General features: G+C 40.9%; 1 protein-coding gene across 2 annotated transcripts; it reads right to left on the reverse strand.

Annotated features, from left to right (window-relative positions):
• Positions 1-22686: 22686 nt before the first annotated feature.
• LOC147642063 (beta-glucosidase 42-like) lies at positions 22687-26722 on the reverse strand. 2 transcript variants are annotated; one of them, XM_086802375.1, is made up of 13 exons: positions 26458-26722; positions 25931-25997; positions 25698-25756; positions 25445-25520; positions 25255-25329; positions 25043-25130; positions 24649-24898; positions 24413-24528; positions 24043-24263; positions 23879-23910; positions 23670-23772; positions 23454-23562; positions 22687-23345 (listed from the first exon to the last, which is right to left on the reverse strand). In XM_086802375.1, the coding sequence occupies exons 1-13, from the start codon at positions 26596-26598 to the stop codon at positions 23078-23080; spliced, it is 1605 nt and encodes a 534-aa protein (XP_086658501.1). In that variant the 5' UTR covers positions 26599-26722; the 3' UTR covers positions 22687-23077. The 2 variants fall into 2 exon arrangements, with proteins under 2 accessions (XP_086658501.1, XP_086658508.1); XM_086802382.1 differs by having other exon boundaries at positions 23501-23562; positions 26458-26720.
• Between the last annotated feature and the right edge of the window lie 415 nt (positions 26723-27137).

Below are 27137 nucleotides of genomic sequence, written 5' to 3' on the forward strand. Positions count from 1 at the left end.
TCTCTCTCTCTCTCTCTCTCTCTCGACAAAGATAAGAGCTCTCATAGCACAAAGGGGGATTATGTCATTTCATTATGAGAACTTTCCTTTTATACAACTGGCCCTTATTCACACTTGGTTGCCCACCAAAACTTACTAAGGCCTTGGGTGGCCAGTATCTCATACTGTATAACTTTTCTAGTGCCTTTACGTGACACTTATTAATGTCCTCAATTGGAGGATCATCTTTGTTAATCCAAAAAGGGATTAACATGAGCTTTCTCAACAAAGGAAGCTACAAGAAGTACGGTAAAGGGTTCTTTAAAGGATTAAATTAAAAAAAGACTTCCCCAAGAAATCTTGCAATTGAGCCTCAGTCGAGAGGCTAACTATATCAAGGGGATCAATGGGCTTTCTAGAACCTGCCTATGTGTAGCCATATCTCTATCCTAAGTAAAAACCACTATATCATAACTAGATCTCTAGCATCTGTCATCATTTTTGGCATTCTAAACCACCATTGAGTAAGACCTATGCACTTGGATGGTCATTATAACCAGCGTTGTAAACATTAACTAGAGCTAGCATTAACATCATATCAGCCATGGACATTTTGTTGAGGGAGGGTGTTGAAATAATACACCAAAATATCATTCATATTGGGGGCAATGGCATAAGGTTCAAAGGTCTAATAGCCTTTGTGGAAATAGGAGACTATGGTCAAAGAAGGATCCAAGGAGGAATATTCTAGATGCCTAGAGCAAGAGGGAGATGGATCAAGCTTGCACCCAAATCTAGGCAATGGGTGCTCACTTTCAAGAGTTTGTTAGGGTTTTTCTTAGGGGTTAATCATACCCTAATCCTTTGTACTCTAGCCTATTTAAGGGGACTCATCTAATGCAAGAGTAGACCTCCATTATCATACTCATTGAGTCATTATGGTGTCTATTTTGATTATCATATTATTATTAATAATCCCTCTTTTATTTGGTTTTCTCTAATGTTAGCACAATTACCTCTATCATCTTTGCTCATGCCTCCTTAATTCTAACACAAAAGGTGTTTAAGAAAAGAATTAAGGCTATCTTATTCATATGTAAGGACATAAATGGGAAGAAAGCATACCTAAGCACTTGGTGTAGCCGAGATAGTCATGCATCATCCTTATCAAAACACCCTTGACCACCACATCAAATTTAAAAATTTGATGTGAAACATCAATACATCTTAATGCCTTAATCAAAGGCTTAAGGTACATGCCCATGTTCTTCACCTTGTGATGTAAAGCAAGCATCATTCAACTTGATGCCTCAGTATGATAATTCAAGGTTCCCAAATCAAAGGCTTAAGGTACCATGTTTTTTACCATGTGATGTAAAGTAAGCATTACACATGGCCTTGCTTGATAGACTTTTTTTATAGAAATCCATTTAGGGATATTGTAATTAATCACCACAATAATCCATGTAGACCATGATGTAGAGCATAATCCAAGTGGATTCACACCATCCATACCCAACCCAAGTTGTAAGTCTTAGAGCTCATCCTTGAACTTTGACCATTCATACTCTGTATGGTACCAAGCCACCACTAGTGAATGAAAATCCTCATGATGCCACCAAATTGAACAATGGTTCATATGCCACATCATTATCTCGCCACAATAGATTAGCCCTAAAATATACATTAGATATGGGGAATAATAGAAAAGTGCCTAAACACCTTGTGGCATAAGTTCTTCCTATATCAATCCTCTCTACATTCCAAAAATTGCTCCATCTTGGCATGGAAACCCTTAAAAGGATACCCCTAGAAGAATATACTTGGCTCCCACCCGAAGGATTTTGAGTCCCACTTGGATGATTTTTGAGTCCTTCCAAAGGATTCTGAGTCCTTCACTTTCTTCATTTCCAAAAGAAGAGGGATAGGATTTTGAGTCCCATCCGAAGGATTTTGAGTCCTTCACATCAAGTGACATACTAACACATCTGGATTACAAGCTCTAGTGAGGCCTACTTTTACAACGCGTGACAATAATTGTGTCGCCAGCAGTGGTGCCACGATTTCCAAATAAGAGGAACAAAGGAGAGTTTCAGCCTCGACACATTTCCACGAATTGGGTGGAGGATCACTTGGTTGATGATCAACACCGCCTTCCTAGCTTCGTTCTAGCATGGTATATTGGGTTACTGACAAACTGTATGCTACTCATGTTGTCACAATAAATGACATATCACCAAGTAGCTTCTTAAACCAAGCTACCTCACAAGCTGCCATAGCAACACCCTTGTACTCTGCCTCTATACTCGATAAGAAAATTTTTGGTTGCTTCTTACTGCTCCAACTCATAGTAGCACTCCCAAATGAAATCATAAAACCACTGGTAGATCTCCTGTCTGTGACACTACCATGACAATAAGCATCTATGTACCCATGTAGTTCTATCTCTATACCAGCCTCATAGAAAATTCCATAGTCAAATGTGGACTTTATGTACATGAGAATCCATCTAGCCACATCCAAGTGTGGCTTCCTAGGGACCTACATAAACTCACTCACAAGTCCAACAACACAGCTCAAGTCTGGCCTAGTAATGGTCATGTAGATCAAGCTACCCACTATGCACCTGTATGGCTCCAATGGCACTGAAATAGGCTTACAACGTGTCATACCATACTTGGACAACATGTCCAAGCCATATTGTCTGCAATAACAAAATTCCATGAGACTATCTCACCACCTCTAGCCCAAGAAATATCGCAGCTCATCCAAATCCTTCATCTCAAACTTATGCTTCAAAAGCCTCCTAACATCTGTTACCATATTATAGTAGTGATGTGTGTGAACACACTTAGGACCGCCGGGGCACTTTTTCCCTCACTAGGAGGTTTTTTCCCCCGTGCATTGTATATACGCCCATTATCTTCTAGGGCTTGTGATCTTTCATTTTTGGCACTCATAATACACTACTGTGTTGTGCTCAAGCTTCCTCATCTTCTTGAAGTTGTGTGTGCATTCCTGCAACCCTAATTCCAACAATTGGTATCAGAGCAGGCTTCCTCCTCCCGGGCAGCATCACCGGCACCTGCCGCTTCATCTCCTCCGATTGCGACGAGGTTTCACGAGCGTCTGCAGGTTAGTATATGCCGTGGGAAAGCCTGTAGGGCTTGTTTGTTTCAGAATTTTGATCTGAAGTCATTTCGCCCTCCGTTTTTGCATTCCAAGTACTGCGCAGGCAAAATCGTCCTACTGTGCAGATTTTCTGTCAAGATTAAAATCTGTAGGACAGGTGCCCATTCGTCTGTTTTGGGCTGTGCTACATAGCACAGGTCGATTTTATACAGGTTTACCTCTTGCAGACAGCATTTACATCTAGTAGTACAGTCATTGGCCATGGCTGACAACAATGATGTATTCCGCATGTTGGCTGCTGAGGATAAGTTGGATGGCACCAACTATCCATTGTGGGCATATATGATGCGACATGTATTGGTAGCAAAGGGGTTATGGAACATTGTGCAGGGTATTGATGCACGTCCTATTGTGGCTGGGAATGCTGCAAACACATCAGAAACAGGTACTGTTGATGATGGTGCAGGCACAAGTGCTGTAGCAGCTGTTCGAGAACCACCACTTTCAGCAGAGCAGATTCGTTGGGATGGTAGAGATGCGCAGGCTCATGCCTTGATTGCGCTGTCTGTCAAACGTACCATTATCCCACATATTCGCTCCTGCAGGACTTCTAAGGATGCTTGGGATGTACTTGCCACATTGTATCAGGCAAGAAATGAGGCTCGTGTTGCTTATCTCCGAAAACAGTTGGAGAGTGAGCATATGAATGAAGGTGATTCTATGGATAGCTTTTTGACAAAGATCAAGGATTTCAAAGAGCAGCTCATTTCTGCAGATGAAATCCTGTCTGACAGTTCACTTGTGCAGACTGTTTTGAATGGTCTACCAGATTCTTATCAGGGTTTTGCTTCCACTCTTCGCTTGATGATGAAAGGCAATCCCAATGCCTTATCATTTGAGGAGTTAGTTTCTGTTTTGCTGCAAGAAGACCAGTCAAGGCAAAACAGGAATATTATGCGTGTCGCAGATCAAGCTTTCGTTGCTAGTCAGAGAAGCGGGAAAGGTAAAGCTGGCTTTTCTTCTAGTAAGCAGAAATCTGCAAATGCTGCGCAACCAAAGAAGGAAGACAAAGATGAGAAGAAGGGTGACAAACAGAAGACATTTTGCAAGTACTGTAAGGGAAATGATCATGTCATCAAAGCGTGTCCTAAGCTGGCTGCGAAAGAGGCTAAGAAGAAAGAGGCTGGTATGGCTGTTGCAGATGCCTCTCCTTCTAACAATGAATCTGCTAATGTTGTGCTAGATACAGAATGGGCATTCAATGCGCAGTGCAGTTATGACCCATCTTTGCATGACACATGTATGTCTGCAGCAGTAGATTCAGATGTATGGTACTTTGACAGTGGTGCCACTAAGCATATCACCTCGCAGTGCAGTTTATTCACTTTCCTTGAGTCTGCTCCCACAGGGAATACTGTCACTTGTGCCAATAACTCCTCTTATCCCGTTAAAGGAGTTGGACAGATTGTGCTGAATGTTGCAAATGGCAACACCTTTACACTTTTTGATGCATTGTATGTGCCAGGGATCAAAAAGAATCTGCTGTCAGTCTCCGCATTTGCCAAAACAGGTTTGGTTGTAAAATTTGTGGATGACAGATGTACTGTTCATGATCTCTCTTGTGGTGACATCATTGTAGCATCTGGTTCACTATGTCGAGGGCTGTATAAGCTCAATATGGATGGCAAATGTGTAGAGGATTCAGCATGTGCTATTATGGATACGCAGGCTATTTCAAATGCAAAACTGTGGCATGCACGTTTTGGTCATCTGAATTTTGCAAGTTTGCTGCGCCTGCAGAAATCTGAAATGGTGTCTTCTTTGCCTAAGCTTGAGGCACCTGTCAAGCATGTTTGTGAGGGCTGCATATTGGGTAAAATGCAGCGTGCTTCCTTTCCCAAAGATGGATCAGTGAGAGCTGAACGCAGATTGCAGCTTGTTCACAGTGATGTTTGTGGTCCCATGCAAACTCCATCATTTGGAAACTACCTTTACTTCGTGACTTTCATTGATGATTTTACCAGGCATGCATGGGTATATCCTTTGAAGGCAAAGTCCGAAGTGTTTTTGTGCTTCAAGCAGTTTTTGGTTATGGCTGAAAATGTGTCAGAAAGTAAGATGGGCACCCTCCGTTCAGATCGAGGGGGGGAGTATATGTCTTCAGAATTTAATGCATTTCTGGCTGAGCGTGGGATAAAACACCAATGTACAGTGCCGTATACACCACAGCAAAATGGTGTGGCTGAGAGAAAAAACAGGTCTCTCATGGAAATGGCAAGATGTATGGTTAAGAGTCAAAGTCTACCACATGGTTTTTGGCTTGAGGCTGTCATGTGTGCCACTTATGTACTAAACAGGTGTCCCACCAAAGCATTACAGGTTGTCACTCCATATGAGGCTTGGCATAGCCGCAAGCCATCTGTTGGCCATTTACGTGTTTTTGGTTGCCTGGCATATGCATTAGTGCCTGTGCAACATCGCAGAAAATTGGATGACAAAGCTGTCAAATGTATTTTTGTTGGATATAGTGCTGAGAGCAAAGGCTATCGTTTGTATCATCCACAGACAAAGCGCATTTTGGTTAGCCGTGATGTTGTATTTGTGGAAGATGCAGTTCAGCCCTTGGTTTCATGTACTAAGGAGACAGATATCAGCTCACGTGATGTCTATGATACATTGTTGCCTCTTTTCAGTGGTGCACAGTCAAGTGCAATACCTCATGAGGCAGTTTTTCAGCCTATGCAGGTTTTAAATGATGGCACAGATCAGCCTATATCTGATGCAGATGTGCATGATGCACTTGAGGATGAGAGACAAGAGATTGAGGGCTCTAGGAATATGCCTAGATGGCTGGTGCAGACTTTGCGTGACAGCAAGTTGGATGCCCCTTTGTCTAGTCGCACTCGTTCTGGCTCTCATGGTGCCTCTTATGCGTCAGATTGTTATGCATTGGCTGTTTCTAGTATGTGCGATGAAAGTGAGCCTGTTTCATTTGATGAAGCACAAAGTTCAGAAAATTGGATGGCTGCTATGCAAGCAGAATACGATGCTATTATGAAGAATGGTACATGGTCTTTATGTGACTTGCCCCCTGGCAAGAAGGCCATTGGCACTAAGTGGGTATACAAATTGAAGCGTAAGCCTGATGGCACAGTGGATCGCCATAAGGCTAGGCTTGTTGCAAAAGGTTATGCTCAAGAGAAGGGCATTGATTTTGATGAGACTTTTGCTCCCACATGTCGTATGACCACTGTTCGTAGCATCTGTGCATTAGCAGCTCATAATGGTTGGAATGTACATCAGCTGGACATAAAGACTGCGTTCTTAAATGGAGATTTGCATGAGGAGGTGTATGTATCGCAGCCTCGTGGTTTTGTTCAAAGAGGGCAGGAAAACAAAGTGTGCAGGTTAAAAAAGGCTTTATATGGTTTAAAGCAAGCTCCACGAGCTTGGTATGAAAAAATACATGCATATTTGACTGCACATGGGTTTCAGAATAGTCCAACAGAAAGCACTTTGTATGTTAAACGTGTGGATGGTGTACATCTAATCATTGCTCTCTATGTCGATGACATGCTGCTCACAGGACCAAATGAGAGTCATATTGCTGATTTTAAGGCTGATTTGAATGCCTCTTTTGAGATGTCAGATTTGGGGCATTTGCATCATTATTTGGGGATACAATTTAAGCAGTGTGATGGAGGTATTGCTTTGTGTCAGACAAAGTATATTGAAACATTGTTGCGGAGATTTGGCCTTGAAGACTGCAAGCCTATTGCTACTCCAATGGAGACAGGTTTGAAGTTGAGTCTTCATGATGCTGGAGATCACTTTGATGTCACACTCTATCAGACAGCTGTTGGTTGCCTCATTTATGTATGCATTACGAGGCCAGACATTCAGTTTGCAGTCTCACAGGTGAGCAGATTTATGCATAGCCCAGGCATTAAGCATTGGCAGGCAGTGAAGCGTATCTTTCGCTATTTGAGTGGTACTCGGCATCTTGGGTTGTTTTATCCCAAGGGGGGATCATTGCCGCCAGATTTACATGTTTTTTCAGATTCTGACTGGGCTGGTTGTTATGACACACGCGTGTCCACGAGTGGTTTTTGCTTCATGCTTGGAAGCTCATGCATATCATGGTTGAGCAAGAAGCAGCCTACTGTGGCCACTTCTAGTTGTGAAGCTGAGTACAGGGCAGCTTTCACAGCTACGGTTGAGTGTGTGTGGCTCAGACGCCTTATGGCTGATTTGGGTGTTGGGCAGCCATCTGCCACCACCATCTTCACTGACAGTCAGAGCGCATTGGCAGTTGCGCGGAACCCAGTGTTCCATGCTCGTACGAAGCACATTGAGGTGCACTACCATTATGTCAGGGAGAGACTCTCTGCAGGAGAGATCAGTTTGGCTTATGTGCCAACACAGGATAACCTTGCAGACCTTTTCACAAAGGCTCTGCCTCGTGAGAAGTTCGAAGCTTTTCGCAAAGCTTTGGGCTTACTCCCTTTTGTGGATTCGTCCACATAGCTAGACACTTCCCTATACATGAGTGCTAGCTCTTGTTCACCGCATCACTCCAGGGGGGATTTGTTACCATATTATAGTAGTGATGTGTGTGAACACACTTAGGACCGCCGGGGCACTTTTTCCCTCACTAGGAGGTTTTTTCCCCCGTGCATTGTATATACGCCCATTATCTTCTAGGGCTTGTGATCTTTCATTTTTGGCACTCATAATACACTACTGTGTTGTGCTCAAGCTTCCTCATCTTCTTGAAGTTGTGTGTGCATTCCTGCAACCCTAATTCCAACAACATCATGTATGTCAGCATCACTATCACCAGTGATAATCAATTCATCCACATAGATGACTAATAGAATGATCCCTCTATCTATCTTTTTCACATAAAGTGAAAACCCTACATTGGATATCTAAAATCCAATGGTAACAAGATACTCCCTGATCTTGTTTGACCATGCTTTGGGTGCCTGCTTCAAGCCAGGCTTTGTGTAACCTGCACACAAAATCTAGGTATGCATCACTCTTATAACCTAAAGGCTGCATCATGTATACTTCTTCTTACAAATCACCATTCAAAAAGGCATTCTTTACATCTATCTGATGTAAAGAACAACCCTTTGTTGGTTGTTGAAATGTTGATTTGACATCCATGTGAAAGACTGGCCACTTTTTGTGAGAAGCCAAGGCAAGTATCACCCTGATAGTTATCATATGAGCTATGGGAGCAAAGGTTTCATCAAAGTCAAAACCCTATACCTATACAAATCCATGTGTAACCAACCTAGGTTTGTATTTTTCAAGTGAGCTATCAACCTTATACTTAGCTTTCCAAACCCATTTGGTACCAATTACCTTTTTGTTTGGTAGTCGGTCAACTAGCTCCTAGGTGTTGTTCTTTATAATGATGTCATACTTAGACTGCATCGCGGCTTTCCACTTTGGATTTGCTAAGGCTTCATCCAAGGTGACTGACTCCTTCACTGTTCCCATTATCTCAGCCATCAAGGCCATATTGACAATGAGATCAGATTCTCTTCTTTTCTCCTCTATTCTCCTTGATATGCATGGTCCATCTGTTGAAGATTCCAGCTTCTCAAGTATTGGATTACGCTCATCAAAGAGTTGTTGTGTCCACTTTGAAAGTGTCTTTCCTTGTGGTGCAGCCAGCAGGCTATTGTGATGTGTGAGAGTCTTCATCCTCTGAAAACTCCTCATCCTTTGAGAGAAAATCTGACTGGTGGGTTGGGCTCATGGTGGACTATTGCTCCAATTGATGATAGAGTGGATGAACTGTTCTGCAAATAGCACATCTCAACTGGCTACAATCTTCTTTGCCTCTGTATCATAGAGCCGATAGGCCTTCGACTCTTGACTATATCCAAGAAAGATACACTTCTTGCTTTTGGCATCTAGCTTGGTGAGGATGGTGACAAAAAGGAAATGGATTGGTTATAGAAGTAAGAGGATGGTGAGGGTTGGTTACAGTAAGGTGTTGATACAGGAAAGGATGGTGTAGAAGGTGGGGGTTGTTTGACCAGATAAAAACATATTGAATTGAAGTAGGTGAAGAGAAGGGGTGTGGTTAATGAGGGGGATGGTATCCATGAGGGACTTACTGTTGGTAAGGTGTTGAGGGACCGACCGTTGGTATCCATGAGGGACCGACTATTGGTAAGGTGTTGAGTTTGGTTGCGCACGAAAGAAGCATATCTGATGTCAAACCTCATTTGATTGTGCCAACCTCACCACGTGGTGCCGGTTGTTTGTTAACTCTACACTTTTTACTAAGGCAGACAATTTCCTTAAACTCATAACACACCCTAGCCTCAACTAACCCATCAACAAAATCTTCCATGGTAGCCATGAAGATCCTTATTTGCCCGTGATGAACACACCCCAGCCTCAACTACCCCATCAACAAAATCTACTTCACTCTGCCATGGTAGCCATGAAGATCCTTATTTGCCTGTGTGAACACACCCCAGCCTCAACTACCCCATCAACAAAATATGCTTCACTCTACTAGCACCTCCATGGTAGCCATGAAGACCCTTATTCGCAAGTGTGAGGAGTGAAGTTAACTACCGTAAGCTTTGCTCACATGCCCAATATAACCAATACAACTTGCACTCAATTGTATGGTAGCATATAAATTCACTCTACCAGCATCTCCATGGTATCCATGAAGAGCCTTATTCTCCCGTGTGAGGAGTGAAGTTAACTACCGTGAGCTTTGCCACATGCCCAATATAACCAATACAACTTGCACTCAACTATATTGAGTAGCATATACATTCAAACAAGTCCTCGTCCGATAACCAGAAACACCACCATTCAAGCCATTCATGTGGTAAATCTGCAAGACCTCTCCATCAAAGAGGCACAAGAGGAAGCCTGTGCCTCTTTTAGAAGCCACAAACCTATAGACGAAGAGAATGACCTTGAATACTCCTCAAAAGGTAATCGGGGGCCCAACCTTCATGAGAAGATCTACAAGCTAATGAGCCACACTCTTCTTTTGGTAATGTGGGCGACAAAGAAGATCCAAAGGAGAAAAACCTAAACTTGGTAATAAGTGACCCCAAATCCTCAATGTCATATGAGTTTAAAATCCTTTTAAATACATTCACTTCAACTCCTGTCCTATGAGCACTCTAGGGCATTTCCTCTAGCAAGAAGAAGAAGGCTAGGCTCAATAAAATTTATAACCCAATGTCATATGAGTTTAAAGTCCTTTTAAATACACGTTTAAACCCGTGTCATATGAACATTCTAGGCCATGTAAACTTCTTTGCAAGAGGATATTGGCTTCATGTGCTTTATGTACACTATGAAAGAAGCACATGAAGAGGAGAAGGAAAATTAAAACCAAAAGGAGATAGCAGATGACGAAGCAAATTTTGAACAGTTGGGTAGTGACATATCCAATTGGTTTACTTCTTCTTTGGTTGAGAAAGTCGATGAAAGAGAGCATGAAAAACTTATGCCTCTTTTGATATAGGAAGATCTTGGATTCTTCTTTCGCATAGAGTTTCTCATGTGTATGAGAGAAGACTTTACTCTTTTAAAGCTTGTAAAGGCTACAAATATGTTAAAGGGCTTCATAAGTGATAATGATGATGGTTACAAATATGAACATTGACTAAAGTAGCTTTTTTGAGACAAAGTAATATTTAATAAAAGTCATTAATCACATACATAAGGAGGATAAAGAACCAAATGATTACAAAGAAATCTTTCATATAAGTAATTGGTGAGGAGGATAGAGAACCAAATGATGATACTTTTAAAGAGATCCAAGGTAGATTAAAATTTTGATAATTTGGGAGTCAAGTTACACTAGAGATAAAGAGAATCTCTCCATGAGAGGTTTTACAAAAAATGGATCTATTAACCTATAAAGGAAGAGCATGATTGGAAGATGATGAGGAAGAAAGGGTATGTGAATTCAATTCTGAGTTTTTTGAATCTTAAATAAAATAGAAATTGCTTTCTTTTAAACATTAGAGTTATAAGATGTTTTTACTCTATTTATTCTTTAACTTTCTTTTTTATGATTAGAGCATTGAGACGTTTTTATTCGATATATGTTTTTGTTTATAGGTCACGACACAAATGCGCACATTTTTATCAAGAAGCAAGGGAGTAATGCCACACGGGAATGGTCTTGGAAGAGAGAAACCTCTTGGAGAAATATATTGGAAGCTTGGATAGATATAAGTTTTTTTCTTTCACAAAAAGTATTCAGCATTTGGATAAGTGGCTCTTTTGGCCATGAAAGCTCTCACAAGGTATTTGGGTGGATATGCTTTACCTTTAGCAACCAGCAAAGTCATGTTTATTGAAAGGTCTTTTGCATCATATGCATTTGGATATTGAAGTGGTATATAAGCTACTAGAACTTCTTACGTATACACATAATATCATGCATCTTATGCTATTTCAATTGGCATTAAAGATCTTGGATCCACTTATGCTCTACTAGAGCTTCTTACCTATACACATATGCAGCTTATGTTATTTCAAATGACATTCAAGATCCTAGATCCACTTTAAAAAAGAAGAAAATATTTAAGGACACATAGAAAAGGTACTCTTAAGATAGATTAAGAGAAAGAAGAGGAGAATGCCATTAGTATGAAAAGGACAAAGCTATTATTACAGTGTATTCTTTTCTATTCACACAAAAAAGTTCTATTATCACAGAAAAGGTACTCTTAAGATAGACAAAGAGAAAAGGTACTCTTAAGATAGATGAGGAGAAAGAAGAGGAGAAAGCCATTAGTATGAAAAGGACAAGGATTTAATTGTTTTTTGTATGATGCCATTCTAGAAAACTTCGATTGTCTCACTAGATCTTTTTCTGACTGAATCTTCTTTATATTGTCTAGTGGGTAAAACCATTGAAATAGTTCCTCTATCTCCTCCTCCATGTCTAGTTGCATTGAAAAAGGCACCCCTTGCTTGCCATTTATGATTTCTCAAAACCTTGAGTAGACCAAATTGAAATTCTATCTTATTTGATCATGAGGTAGGGTACATGGTTACAAATAATATAATGTTGTAAAAGAATATTAAATATTAAAATATTTTCCAGGTCCTTGAAAATATTTAGGAAAAAAAAGGTTAAAATATTGTATATCATGTAATAAAAATAAGAGAATATGGAAATAAACACTATGATTATCATGATTCTTACCATGTATTGGGGGTGATGTTTTCTCCTCTCGCAATCTCCTCTCGCAATGCATCAATAAAATCATTATTAAATGTATTCAAAGCCTGCTTCATGTCATCTTTATCGAGGTGAAGCTTATTAAGGTAGTGAAAAATAGTATCCATGTATTTGCCTTTATATTCCTTCTTGAAGATCCCGTATCCAAGTGATTAAGGGAAGCATGATGTTCCAACCTCATAATCCTCATGCTTTTTCTCTTGATTTCTCTTTTACCTTGGTTTTTTGACTTTTCCATTCCTTGCAAGTACTTGTTTTCTCCTTCCTTTCCTATGTAGATGTGTATCATAAGAGATAAACTTCCTTGCTTCTCTAGCTTTGATAATCTACCAATCATTTGAGATGATAGGAGGGTCAAAAGTTTTTGTGAAGAGCTTGCGGATTCCCTCTTCCTAATATACAAGTAACATATGAGATCACACTATTGGAAACTTCTTCGTCTATTCAGCAAATTGAACAAGATTTGGTGACTTTTAACTTCATTTGTTGTTTTCAATTTTTATTCACATAGAAAGCATATAGGCTTACAATAATTAAATAGACCACCAATTTTACACATGGCAACATATGATGTTGGATTCTGACATCATTGACTTATTGGACCTTTTGGGTATAATGAACCATCTATCCAAAGATAATAGCTAGTGCTCCCATTTTCTCTAAGCTTCTCCAATTTATCTCTTAACATTCTTCTTGCCGTATTTTGCTTCTTGACGCTAGAGCACACTCTTCCTCTAAAGAAACGTGAAGATGATGCTTTCTTTTAAAAAGTTTCAAATACTAATCTAGTTCATTAAAAAAATATGTTGATGAACAAGAGGACTTTATGAAATATATTAAACATAATTTCAAATTAAAAGTATGGTGCCACTGGAAGATCTTAATTCTTGAGAAGATATGGCATCACTAAAAGATCTTACTGCTAGATTATAAAATGTAAAAAGTTTCATAACTTGATCTTAGAGAGAATTTAATTCAAGATCTCTAAAAATCTAGATTCTTAACTATATTTAGAGAGAATTAATTTCAAGAACTTAAGATACGATCAATAAATGTGAGAAAGTAAGCATGATAACACTTATCATAATTCCACTTAGGATGCACTCAAGCACTTTGCGCACCTTTGTTTATTATAGAAAATTTAGCATTAGCTAAAGCTTTGTTTCTTTTTCATCTAGTTGAGAAAAATATTTTTAATTTTTAATTTATGGAATAGTTTTCTCTTCTTTTGAATTTATGGAATAGTTTCTTCTTCAATTACCGATACCTATTGAAGCTCATATTGCTAGTGTTTGAGTTTATGGAATGGTTACCTTCTTCAATTACCTCTTTAAGTCACGACTTGACTAGGATGGATACCTATTAAAGCTCATTTTGCTCTAGTGTTGGAAAAAGGAAACATGTGTACCATGGCATTAATATATTAGAGCCAATACTCATCTAAGCAGCTTCATAGGGATGGCACTATTGACTTGGATCATAGGGATGCGACACTATTGACTTTGGTCTTTTTGGGTTTGAGCTTGTGTCTAAAACTTCTTCGATGAGAAGAGATTCTAATATAAAGAGACATCTCTTAATCAGAAGTAATATTGACATCCATAGATGGGGGCTCAGGTTCTATTATCATGGTTGTTCTTAGCATGTATATTGATGTGATCTCCTTGCCCTCAATAAGTTGCATATCATGTTTCAACCCTTTTTCAAAGGATGTCCCCAGTGGCTACAATATGCTCAAATTATCTCTTACACTTTACGCTTAGGAAAAGCTTGAAACTCAAGGTCCTTTAGATTATCTTCCAAGGAATAATTGCAAGTAGGGGGAAAACATTTATTGCAGGTGGAACTATAGTTATAACAGATTCTTCTACTAGTATTTTTTAACCCATAGGCTAAGCTTTCCAAGTTTGTCTTGAATGTTTGGTTGTGATTTTAAAGGTAAGTGTGGCCATTATCCCAATCATGAACTAAACAAGATTATCTCATGTATAGGCACCCCAAGATATCTTTGTTGACTTGTTTTGAAGCTAGTATCCTCTCATCTAAGGAAGATGATAAAGATAAAACATCAGCATTGTTTCTTCATTAGAACCACTTTGAATACTGATACAATCATTACTCTTCCATACGCATTTTGCAATGCCTCTTTAGCTCCTTTTGTCAATGGCCTTTTCTCAGTAATTACTACCTTTTCATTATTGGTAGTAGCTTGAGCCTTTTCTCCAACTTCTTTCAAAGTGGAAACCTTTGCGTGCCTCATAATTCTAAGGTTCCTTGGCATGGACACTTCCATTGCTTGTTGCACAACTACCCTTCTCCTTGATCTCATTCTTTTCACAACATTCAAGTGGATGGTATAAATCTATCATAAACACTATAAGAAAGTTCAAGCATGTCATTAACTTAATTTGTGCTGAGAAATCAACACTAGATGCCTTTAGAGGAATTGACATTAACTTAATTTGTGCTGAGAAATCAACACTAGATGCCTTTAGAGGAATTGACACCAGTTGGGATTGTACTAGTACATGTGCTCTATTCCACATCCTTCACACATAGGAGTTAAGGGAGCTAGTTATTACTAGAGGTTGGGTTGGTGAGCATTCCTTTGATGGAGCATTTAGCCACCATATAAGGACCTTGATAATGGAGGCACTCTAATGGTGGCCTTTTTGTTAGTGCATTTATATCTCTCCCTTGGGGTGGAATAACGACTTGCATTGCTGTAACATAATATCATTTTCCATCACATAACATATAAGAAGTGATTGTGACATACTTGGTGTATTCTCTAGTTAAACATATATATACTCTTATTCAATGACCTTCCTATTTGAAATTTCCTCAAAATGTGATTGGATGCCAAAAATTTTTTTGTATCTTCCTAGTACAATATAGAGTTAAAGGGTTACTGACTATATGACCATAAGGTAAGGAAGATCATGGTTAGCCATGATGTGGTGTTTGTGGAATAGCCCCATAAGGTGGAGGAGGAGGCTATGCCCACTCTATCCATCAATGAATTATAGCCTAGTAGAGACAGCCACAAGATGATGCAGTACCACAAGCTCCCACTTTCAATGGCAAAGGGGAGGCCACCATCCATTCCATAGGAGGTGGAATGTAAATATAAAGATGCATTACTTCAAGCTCCCACTTCAATGGGGAGGTCGTCCACCCGTTGTTCCCCACAGGACATGGAATGTGAAGAGATGAAGATGACCGGCCTACTGAAGTATAGAGGAAAATGCCATAACCTAAGTCACCTCCCAAAACTCCCATGATTACAGTGGGGTTAGCATCTCTTTCAGTATTTTGTTTGATTAATGTTAGTTCACCTAGGCCTATATCTTCAGTGAGGTTTATATCATACTGAAGTAAAGAGAGGGTTAGTGTAGACAAAAACAAAGAAAGAGTTTGAGGAGGGGGCCTGAGGAGTTACTAGGCTGACCCAACTCGGAGGCACGCTCAAGGAGGAGACGAAGATCATCGCTCAGCTCTGGCCTTTGACTTCTTTCTTGGATTGCTAGCTGGCGCTCGAGCTCTTGCAGGTAGGAGTCCGTGTTGCTAAGGAGGTTTGAAATGGTCGTTTCTCTGACCATCCTTACAGCATCTAAGTCTTCCAATCATCTTGTTGCAGCTTCTTGGGCCCATCGGGCGGTTGCTTACCTTTCCTGAGCTTCGGTAATCTCTTGGAGTCTTTGGGCTGCCAGCCTTTGAGTGTCTTGTAGTTGTTGAGTGAGCAGCGTCACTGTTTTTTTTGGTGTGCCAACTCTTGTGTGTGTGCTGCTGCCTGACTTGCCCTTATGGTTTCATTAAGGGCTTGAATCTTCTCTATATGAGCCTTATTGGTTTGTTCCCTTTCTTGTTGTAGATGATTTGCCTTCTCCTCCTTTGCTTTGAGACGTGCTATTAGCTACATGATTTGATTTTGCAGCACTTCTTCCTTGGCCCTGGCATTGTCTTGGAAAACCTGTGTTTGTTGTTCATGTAGCATTGTGATTTCTTTTGTGTAGTTTACTTCTTTCTGGAGTTGTTCCTTTGGCTAGTTCCATCTTGTCGTTGGAAATCAGCATTCTCTTTGATCTTTTAGACTATTGTTTGGCTTAACACAAGGTTATTATTTTCCAGGGAGTTGTACCTTGTTTCCTGCTCTTCTGCAACCTTCAAACTCTTTATAATTACTTCCTTGTGTGGTGAAGCAACTTTTTTATGGGAAAACTCCTGTGGCTCTAGAGGATGAGCCTAATACCTAGAGAGGAAGAGCCCAATAGCAATAGAGGAGGAGAAAAGAGTGCACAAGCACACATTATCAATATGGCCTTGATGGCTCAGATAATGAAGGTGCAAGAGCCAGTAAGTTTGGAGGAAGCAATGAAAGATCCAAACTAGAAGGGAACCATGTAGAAAAGAGTGCACAAGCACACATTATCAATATGGCCTTGATGGCTCAGATAATGAAGGTGCAAGAGCCAGTAAGTTTGGAGGAAGCAATGAAAGATCCAAACTAGAAGGGAACCATGTAGAATGAGCATGAATCCTTCATGAGGAACTGCACTTGGGATTTGGTAAATCATCCAAAGAGACACAAAGTCATTGGAACCACGTGGGTTTGGAAGGCTAAGTACAAAGCCAATGATATATTAGAAAAGTACAAGGCATAGCTAGTGGTGAAGGGATTTGCACAAGTCAAAGAGGTCTTCGACTTTCAGGGGACATTTGTTCCCACAGTTAGATTGACCACCATTCACATTGTCTTTGTGTTGGCTAGTCATGAAGTGGCTAGTAATGTAGATGACTGTGAAGTCCACCTTTCCACATGGACATCTAACACGAGGAGGTGTATGTTGGTCACACAACCCCCATAATTTGTGAGGCCCTACCCGATTTAAGGCAAGCTGGGAAGGGATTGGGCTAAAACACGTCCCTCAATCGTGGTATGTGTGGATCAACACATATTAATATTGATCTTTCTAAGAGCTCATTAGATGCAGATTTGTACATTTTATATGAGTATTTTATATGAGTAGGGCAAGTGCATGACCATATGTGGACGTTCTTATTTTAATGGGGAACCATGAAGAGAAGATCTAAAGTTCCTCTTGGATATTTAAAAGTAACCCCTACAGTGGCACTTTCTTTTATCGAAGCTTGAGTATAAGAAGACATCATTACTTTACTTATGTGAAGTAGTCTAGTTAAGGTGGGGTTGACATGGGTGTGGCTCAAGATCAGCCAATTGAGTTGTTTTGTGATAATCAAAGTTGCATGACAATTGTGAAGAACCTGGTGTTCCAGGCTCACATGAAACACACTGAGATACAATATAACTTTGTGCGCGAGCTGACCTTGGATGGAGAGGTCAAGCTAGACAATGAAGAATTATACAGATATCTTCACAAAGGCTCTCGGGAGAGATCTATTTTGGTGGCATTGGACTGAAGTTGTAGTTCACCTATGAATGGACATTGGGGGGGAGGGGGTGGATATCAATGCTCAACCGTTGTTATCATCCTTGTGCGGGTGACGGGTTGCTCTATTTTGTAAAAGGATCTCATGTATGAAGAGTATCATTGTATTAAGTACCCCCGAGGCCCCGACACTAGATATTGGCCATGTGTGGTCGGATGGTTAGGAGATGGCTTGTGTAAACTTGGCACTATGTCAAATGTATATAAGCCATGCATCCTACTTGTTGGCACCATGTTAAGTAGGATTACATGCAAGTGCAAGTCAATAGATCACACTTCAAGGTAGAAGGAGATCTTTTTGAACACATTGTTTTCAAGTTGCGACGCATGTTCCCATGTACCCAATCAATGGTATGGTCCTCCTTCCTCATATCTTGCATATGAGTCTTGATCATTGTGAGCACCTTGCCAGTGCATGTCATCCTCCATCCAACATCTACCTAGATCACCATCAAATCTCCTTGTTAGAGTGCAAGGGTGGGTAGATGCCATCAATTTTCAACTTTGGTTTGCAATAGTGATTCAACACTATTCTCCATATTTTTGCTTCAAGTTCTTTGTCTTGTGATCAAGTTTGGCTTAGTGTATTTTCTTATAATCTTTAGTCATCAAGCTTCTCATCTTCCAAACATATTTAGTTCGGATACTCGCCCTCTAGATGCTTTATGTTATAAAGCTAGTTGATGGTGCTAAATGTGAATCCGTTGGCTGCTGCAAATTAGGTGCAAGAGGGGTTCATGGACTTGGAGGTGCATACATGGTAGTGGAGGCGGGCATTAAAACATTGGATATGGGGATAATAGTTTGGTGGGTACGCATCAAGATCAACTAGATCATATGGATGTGGTAGAACATTCCCCGTGGGAGCTAACACTATGCCGTGGTGGTGGTCTATGAGCCTCTCCTACAAGAAAATATGAAGGTACGGGATGTGTGCAACATGTGGGTTATTGTTGTCAATCCATGTAGCCTTATGTGTGTGTGAGGAAATGTGCTCATTCCAAAGGAAATTTGCTAGGCAACATAGTCAACATAGTCTAGTAAACTTGGAATGGTAAACCAAGAATTATTAAATTAAGAAAATTATTGAGGATGATAAACTAGGGAGATATGTGCCTACATGCATGTTTTTAAGATTCAAATATTCAATGGAAAATAGGACTATTTGGTTCTAGTCAACAGCTCATGTACTCTTTTTTTAATTTGAAAATCATCAAAAAAAAAGTAATGGAAAATAGGACTATTTGGTGCTCATGTACTCTTTTTTTATTTGAAAATCATCCCAAAAAAAGTCAAGTCCACAAGCCTCGCATGTCAAAGTTGCCTAGTTTTCCATCCTTAGTTTACTTATTTCCCTAATTTATTATCCTAAGTTTATCTACGTACCAACCTTAGTTTTCCAAAGTTGCCTAGTTTTCCATCCTTAGTTTACTTATTTCCCTAATTTATTATCCTAAGTTTATCTATGTACCAACCTAGTTTGCCTTCTCAATGTCAATCATTGCCGCCTTCTAGATAACCCTAGTTTATCATCCCTAATTTACTAGGATCAGACGGCCTAGAAATTACGATGAGGAAAAAAAAAGGGTTGGAGGATTCAAGATCAAGAGTCTCAACACTTTCCAATATGAAACTGCTAAAAACAACCATAGCCCTCTCAACTAGGAAAACCCAACTATACCACTTTTTGAATAGTTTGGGAACCTCCGTGGCCAAGTTGCATTGAATGCACTTAGTCAAGTTAATTGGGCTTGCAAAGAAAGGCTGGCAAAAGAAGAAAACTTTACCACCAGTGATGGTGCTGCCAGAATTGAGGAGGAAAACTGTGTGCTGGTTCGCAATCACTTTCAAAAGCGATTCAGTGCACCGGAGCAGTCCTGTGAGCTGAAGGCTGAGGCCCGCGATTTGGTCTGGGAGGCTAGATCTAAAGTCATCTCTGTTGAGCTGGCAAGGCAGCTTGATGTGCCTATTTCAATCTCAGAAATTAAGATGGCCATTGAGAGCTTGAAACCAAATAGAACTCCGGGCTTGGATGGAATGCCGGGTGAGTTTTTCCATGCCTTTAAAGACTGGATTGCCCCATTCATCCAGAGGGTTTGGGAAGAATCTGTGAAGTATTCGACTTTGCCCACCAATATTAATGCTGGAGTGATAAAACTCATTCACAAACGAGGGCCTAAGGAGCTCCTAGAAAACTGGAGGCCACTGACGATGCTGAATTCTGTATACAAAGTGTTAGCCAAAGTAATAGCGTTCAGAATCACACCCAGCTTAATGAGGCACATCCCAGCAAAGCAGAAAGGTTTTATCCGAGGAAGGAGACTCATTGAAGCTGTCATTGCAATTTGCAGAGCATGCTCAGGAAAAAGGGATTGACTTTATCTTTGCCAAAGTTGATTTTGACAAAGCCTATGACTGGCTGGAGTGGAGCTTTGTATTGCTTAATTTGGAAAAGATGGGGTATGGCCCGGGCTTGATCGAGTTTGTAAAAACCCTCTTCGGCAATGCTTCAGCTAGAGTGGGGCTAAATAACTCAATGTCAGATTCTTTCCCCCTAGCCAGGTCGGTCAGACAGGGATGTCCTCTTGCTCCACTGCTGTTTGTGTTATCTGTGGATAGCTTGAATTGTATGGTGCAAAGAGCCCAGGGTTTGGGGCTAATTAAAGGCATTCCCTTGCCTAACTCATATGGTGTGCAGATTCTTTCTCAGTTTGCGGATGACACCAATGCGTTGCTCATCAATGACCAGAACTCTCTCTTGACTTTCTGGAAGGTGTTGGACACCTTTTGCTTAGCATCTGGTTCCAGGGTAAATCACACTAAAACCGAAATATTCTTTGCTGAAGGAAATCTCCCCAATTGGCTGGTACAGCAGGGTTGTCAGCGTATTCGGGCTGGTGAAATGATTCGGCTGCTAGGCATACCTATGGGCTTCGGAGCTACCCTGAAACAAAGGTGGTACTGGGTAGTTGATAAGTTCAGGGGCAAGCTGAATAGGTGGTTGGGTATGCAGTTATCGCTAGCTAGCAGAGTGCTGGTAATCAATCACTTTCTAGTTGCTTACATCCTCTTCTTTCTCACCTGTTGGAGACCCCCAGACACTCATCTAAAGGAAATTGAAAAATTATATAGAAACTTCCTGTGGACAGGAGACCCTTTCAGGAGAGGAGCTGCCAAAGTGAGATGTAAATTCTACTGCCTTCCCAGGGCCAAAGGGGGGTTGGGGGTTGTAGATATACACGCTTGGGCTGACCGACTTGCTGTTAAAACCATTATTAGAGTTGTTTCTCACCCTGAGGAACTTTCTTCCCTGCTCTGCTGTTCAGAAACTTTGACCAATTCTCCCTTGAGAAATTTTCAGGTTGGAGGGATCTGCCTTGGATTACTATTTTGATAGATCATGAAGCTGTCAAGCCTAAAGGGTCGGAGCTTCTTCGCTCGTTATGGAAAGCTTGGAACAAATTTCGTGACAAGGTAGGGGTTGTGTGGGAAAGCAAACACAGCTACTCTATCAGAGCTTTTGACTCTCTGTGGTTTCCTCTTAGTCCATTACCTTCGGTGTCCAGCAATTCAATGCGTACGGCCCTACGTATTGTGTGGCAAACTCCCTCCCATAGGTGGATGACCAATGATGAACTGATGATAAGATTCTCGCTTCTTCCTTGGGAAGTTCAGATGGTGCGGGATCGTATCAACATCTTTCCTGAGTGTGAGGCCTGGCAGCTAACAGTCTCTGAGCCCTTATCGCTCAAAGCTCTATGCTGGAGAGGAGGAACAGCTTTCGATCACCCCCCTCGTGTGCACTCAGTGCCATCGGCCCCTGTGCATGTGGTTCTCAATAAGAGATGGTCAGTCCTCTATGACAGACGCCAATGGAATTTTAAATTCTCCACAATTTGGTCTAAAGAGATTCAGCCTAAGAAATCAGTTTTACTATGGCTGATTATGCATAAAGCCATATGGACAGGCGACAAGTGCAGGAAATGTGGGTTAACAGATGGGGTATGTGTTAGATGCAAACTTAGTATCGAAGATATTGGTCATCTGTTCAGAAATTGTCAGAGATCTATTGATATCCTGTCACCGGTCTAGTCTGTTTTGGGTTGCCTGCCCTCTGCAAAACAACTACTACTAGGGGATACTGTTGGGGTGCTCCCCCAGTGTTGGGCCAGAGTCAGAGCTGAATTCCTTTGGGTGATTTGGAAAGATAGATGTGCGACTGCATTTGAGATTGCTTACTAGATTCCAAATCTGAAAAGTCTTTTTGCTGATTTTCATGTGCAGATTTATGACGTCCACATGGTGGAGACGAGACTGTACACCACGCAAGTTGGAATATTTCGAGAATCTCCAATTCAACCAAGTAACTTGGTTCACTTCACCCAGAATCAGCAGTATGAGCTCCAAAGGAAGGCCGATGAGTCCAACCGTTTTGTGGCTTTGCTGCAAACCAGAATTGAAGCTCTATGCTAATGATTATTGAGATATGTAATTGTTATGTTTGTGATCTCTGGATCCCAGTGCTGTATCCCAGCCAGTTATTGTAATTTTGTCTCTCTTAATTAATTCTTGCGCTTGTTGGTAAAAAAAAAGAAGAAGAAAACTGGTTCAAATGCTCTGGAAATAGCTTTTGCTCATGTCATAACTTAGCCTTCCCACCTTTCCAGACCTAACTTGACTCTTTTTGGCACAGTTGAACCTAGCCAAAAGTGGTCGTTTGAAGTGTTGAAAGCCCAGTTAACTATGATTTTGCAGTTAATTGGGCCGCGGAAAACCAAAAAATCACTCGTTGCTCTTGCACATTCTACCAGCATTCCTTGTTGATTATCTAAATAAGTAGAGTTTCTAACAGAACATTACATAAGAATATATATATCTTCAAATTGATGGAGAAAAGGCAGGCAGTTACTTGTGTAACCCACCCAGTTGCAGGTAAAACAGAACAAACTTCAAATCTTGGAAACAAGAGAGGGATCTTGTGAACTAATTTACAAAGCTTGTGTAAGCCCACCTCTTTTACATGGTCGCGCATGGTCAAAAATATTGGAGATTCTGAGTTAGAACGTCTTCCTATGGCCCAATCACTTGGCAATTCAACTACATTCTTACGCTATTTGGATAACATCAGCATGACCCTTTCGGCCAAGCTTACAATGCAATCCCTAACCTCGACCCATTTTGGCACAGTTAGAACTTGGGTTGGCCAAGTTTTCTGACACATCCTCATGGGAAAGCCTTGTTAGTTTACAATTGTGATGTGTTTATCCTCCCGGGGGCTTGTGAGCTTCATGTATGCATGGTTCATCATGAAGTCATGGATGTAGCTCTGTCTCCAAGAGGGCTCGTGTTTGAGAAATCTGCTGAACCACTGGGCTGAGTCCTTTGGATGCCTCTTGAGGTTGCTGTAGTCCACAAATATGAGCCCAAACCGCTTTGTAAATCCAGACTCCCATTCGAGGTTGTCCATCAGAGACCATGCAAAGTAGCCGCGGACGTCAGCGCCCTCCCTGTTTGGATTGAATTGAGCATTGCCATGTCAAAGACAAAAAGAAACCACTTTTAGCAAGCAAAATGGATGTATTATCACATGCCACATTGCATTAACAAACAAGTACCTAATGGATTGGGCAAGAGCTGCCAAGTAATCCTGATAGAAATGTACCCTCTGTGTGTCATGCACAAACTCTTCAACTGATTTTGAGGGGCAATCTTCATCATCCATGCCTATAGGACCAACACAAGTTCCAATAGTGTCAAAAAGGCTTGATCTTTCATATATTGAATACAAATGCTTGAAATCTATCAAAACAAAATGCCGAGTAAGAGCTTACCATTCTCTGTGATGTAGATCGGAGGCCTGTCATATCTCTCAGTTACCCAATTGACCAGCTTTCTAAACCCCCATGGCACAATATACATCCAATGAGATGCACCCTGCAAGATAAATCATAAGAATTTCAAGGTTAGCCTTGCCTTCACTTTAAGCCTAAAGAAGTGACATAATGCCTCCATCTAAACGTAAAAAAAAGCAATGTTATACCTTATCTCCAATTGGTTTCCCATCCACCTCAGCTGCAATCAAGACAAAAAACAGCTTCAAATTCAGCCATGCATCTCAATACCCTTCCATGCATGTACAAAAGTTGTCTCGGCTAAATTCTTTAAATCAAGTTATATAAAGAAATTATGTTTGGCTGGACTCACCTATCCTTGTGGTCCTGATATCATCAAACCAACCACCATAGATTGCCTTGGGGTTCGGGTTGGCCGGGACTATGTATCTTGTTGTGTAATGGTTGATGCCAACAAAGTCTAGAGAGTTCTTCAAGAAAGCTTGCTCATCTGGGGTGAACTTTGGCAGCCTATCACCGGCTGCTTGTCTCATTGAAGAGGGATAGTCACCAAAGAAAATGGGGTCCAAAAACCTGCACAGAAAAGGCTTTAGATGTCTGAAGTGTTTCCCACAAGAGGTGCACAGTGATGTTGTACAATAAAGAAAAGACCCATAATTGGTTCTCATTGCAATCTATATGAGGAATGCAATTAGTCATATAGCCAAGATGAGCTTCTTTACCATCCAAGATGAAATTCAAGGTGCCTTTGTGCTGCTTCCATGTCTTCCTTCGAGTTTGTGAGAGGTTCCCCCCACTCCGAATCCACGGCAATGCCTATAATCCCACCTTGTTTTGCCTGCCATCAAGCATATCTAATATTGTGGAAGCTCATAAAAACACAAACTTGAATGTATGTGTGCAAACCTTATATAAAGGCCTTTCCCCCCCCTTTTTGAGAAAACTTGGGCCTCTGTACCTTGAATTTCCGGTTGTAAATGTCAACGGCAGTCGCATGAGCTAGCAAGGCATTATGCCCAACTTGGTAAGGTTCTATGGATGAGTCCCCCTCAGCAGACCTTGCTCTGTTCGAGGTCCTTCCGGGTGCATGTATGCCAATGCCATGACCAAAAAAGGAAAATCTCAATGGCTCATTGAGTGTTACCCAGTCCTTCACACGGTCTCCAAACTCATTGAAGCACGTTTCAGCAAAAACTGCAAAGTGTTTTCTGCCAAAAACAATCAAAGTTCAAATGTTGAGTGCAAAGTACACAGCAGTCACCAAGACTTATCACATCAATGGTATTGATTGACTCTTCTCTACAATGAGGCAATCTGTAGCCTAGTCTATCTATAAGGGTTATTAAACTTACACTATCTCAGGACTAAGCCAACCCCCTATTGTGTCCTGAAGTGCTTGTGGAAGGTCCCAATGATACAAAGTGACAAATGGCTTGATTCCTGGATGACAAAAAACTCACAAGAAAATTAGCCTGCTGTCAAAAATCCAAGATATTCTAGATTTAAATGATATCAAGGTTAGCTCCTAAAACATAGGGCAGCGCTGACATGAACTAGGGCTCACCTTTTGACAACAGGGCATCAATCAGGTTGTTGTAATATGCAATGCCTTCCTTGTTTAATGAGGTACTTAGCCCATCTGTAAAGCTCACAAGATATGATACAATGCTTGAGATACTGTGACTTGCATGAGATTAGCTCAAAAACCACCAGTTTTGAAGTGATTAGAGGGGCCTGTAAGCAGGTTTCCTCACCAGGAAAGATTCGTGACCAAGAGATGGAGAATCTATATGAATCAAATCCAATTTGTTGCATCAAATTGATGTCTTCCTGAAGACATACACGATCATCGAAAGAAAATGAATCAGTGTAGGTCTCATCTCCAGTCTCACCTAAAGGCTGGACTGAAAAGCTTTCACAGTCAGTCTCCTGTAATGGAAAGGAAGCACTTGCAAGCTGGTAAAACATGGAACACGAGAAGATATATATGGGCGGTATTTAGCAGACCTCATAACGGTGGTATTGGTCTGTGGCAATGTCTCCATTTTTCCCATCTGCAACTTTGTCTGCAGGCATCCATGGACCAAAATAAATATCATGATATGCTTTTCCTAGGTATATGTATGCATGTATTTTCATGTACTTTGATCAGAATCAAGTACATACATGTATGTATGCATGCATGTGTCCATACTTTGGTGAGAGGTAAGTATTGATAGATCAAAGACATCATAGCTTACTTGGCAAACGAGTGAAGGTATCCCAGATGCTAGGGCCTCTGCCACCCTCTGTTGTGGCTCCTTCCACCTGCCAACATTATCAAGGTGCAAATTACACACGTGTGGCTTCCAATGAACACATAATGATCCAATACACATAAGGCATAATGATGCAATACACATAAGGTGCATATGGCATTGGAGTTGTGTATGCACAAGAGCTTGTCTGATAGATACAACTCGAATGGCCCCAAAACAAACACACACATGAGAGACAGACACGCGCGCGTGCGCACACACATGTGATCTTGTGCAATGAACATAAGCAGCCAATGAGCACATGTGAGAGAAGCACGCGCACACGTGTGACCTTCTCACACCGTGCCACGAACATAGGCAAGCATGTCGAGCAATTGATACGGCCGGAGTTTTTAGAGCATTGGGGCGAGATTTGAGTACCAATCCCAAGTGTGACCTTCACACACACGTGTGCCACGAGCATAGGGAAGGCATGAGTAGCAGATAAAGCAGAAACGAGAGATGCAAACCTGATACGCAGCGGTGGCGGCTCCGAAGATGAAGGTATGCGGGAAATCAGATCTGGAGAGGGGTTTGTTGGAGCTGGGAGGGGGAGGTGGGACGTAGAAGTCGAAGTCGTCAGCTTCATACGAGCCGAAGGGGGGCGCCATGGTCACTCAAACAAGAACAACAAGACGCAGACGAAAGGCCGAGAGATGGTGGAGATGAAGGTGAAACAAGAAGAAGAAGGAAAAGCAAAGCAAAGCTGGTGGTGTTGCGTTGTTGCCAACTTGCTTTTGTTCGCGACGGCTCATTTATACATGAAGTGGACGTGCCTCACCTGCGTTAACCGGTCTCCCCTCCCGGGAATAACCCTTTTATTTTATAGGAATTAAAATTAAAATTATATATATGTGGAAAATTTTAGATTCATTTCTTTAGATAGCCAAAAAGGGTTTGGGAAAAGATGTTGTTTTCTAAATAGTTTGGTCTAGTTATAATTAAATTAAAATATACAGTAAAAGGTTTGTTCACAATTACAATTTCCTCTTCAATCCATGGTGAAAAGTATCTATGTAAGGGCTTGGTGAAAATACTTCCTCGAGTTTATCCTCAACTTCATCTCATGCATTCATAATATAATATGTAATTATCTTTCAAAAAAAACTTCACTATAATATATATGTATCTTTTTATTAAGAAACTCTGA

The sequence above is a fragment of the Cibotium barometz genome, chromosome 1 (assembly GCF_041138505.1).
Source record: "Cibotium barometz isolate CiBa-2024 chromosome 1, ASM4113850v1, whole genome shotgun sequence".
In the NCBI taxonomy this organism is placed as follows: domain Eukaryota; kingdom Viridiplantae; phylum Streptophyta; class Polypodiopsida; order Cyatheales; family Cibotiaceae; genus Cibotium; species Cibotium barometz.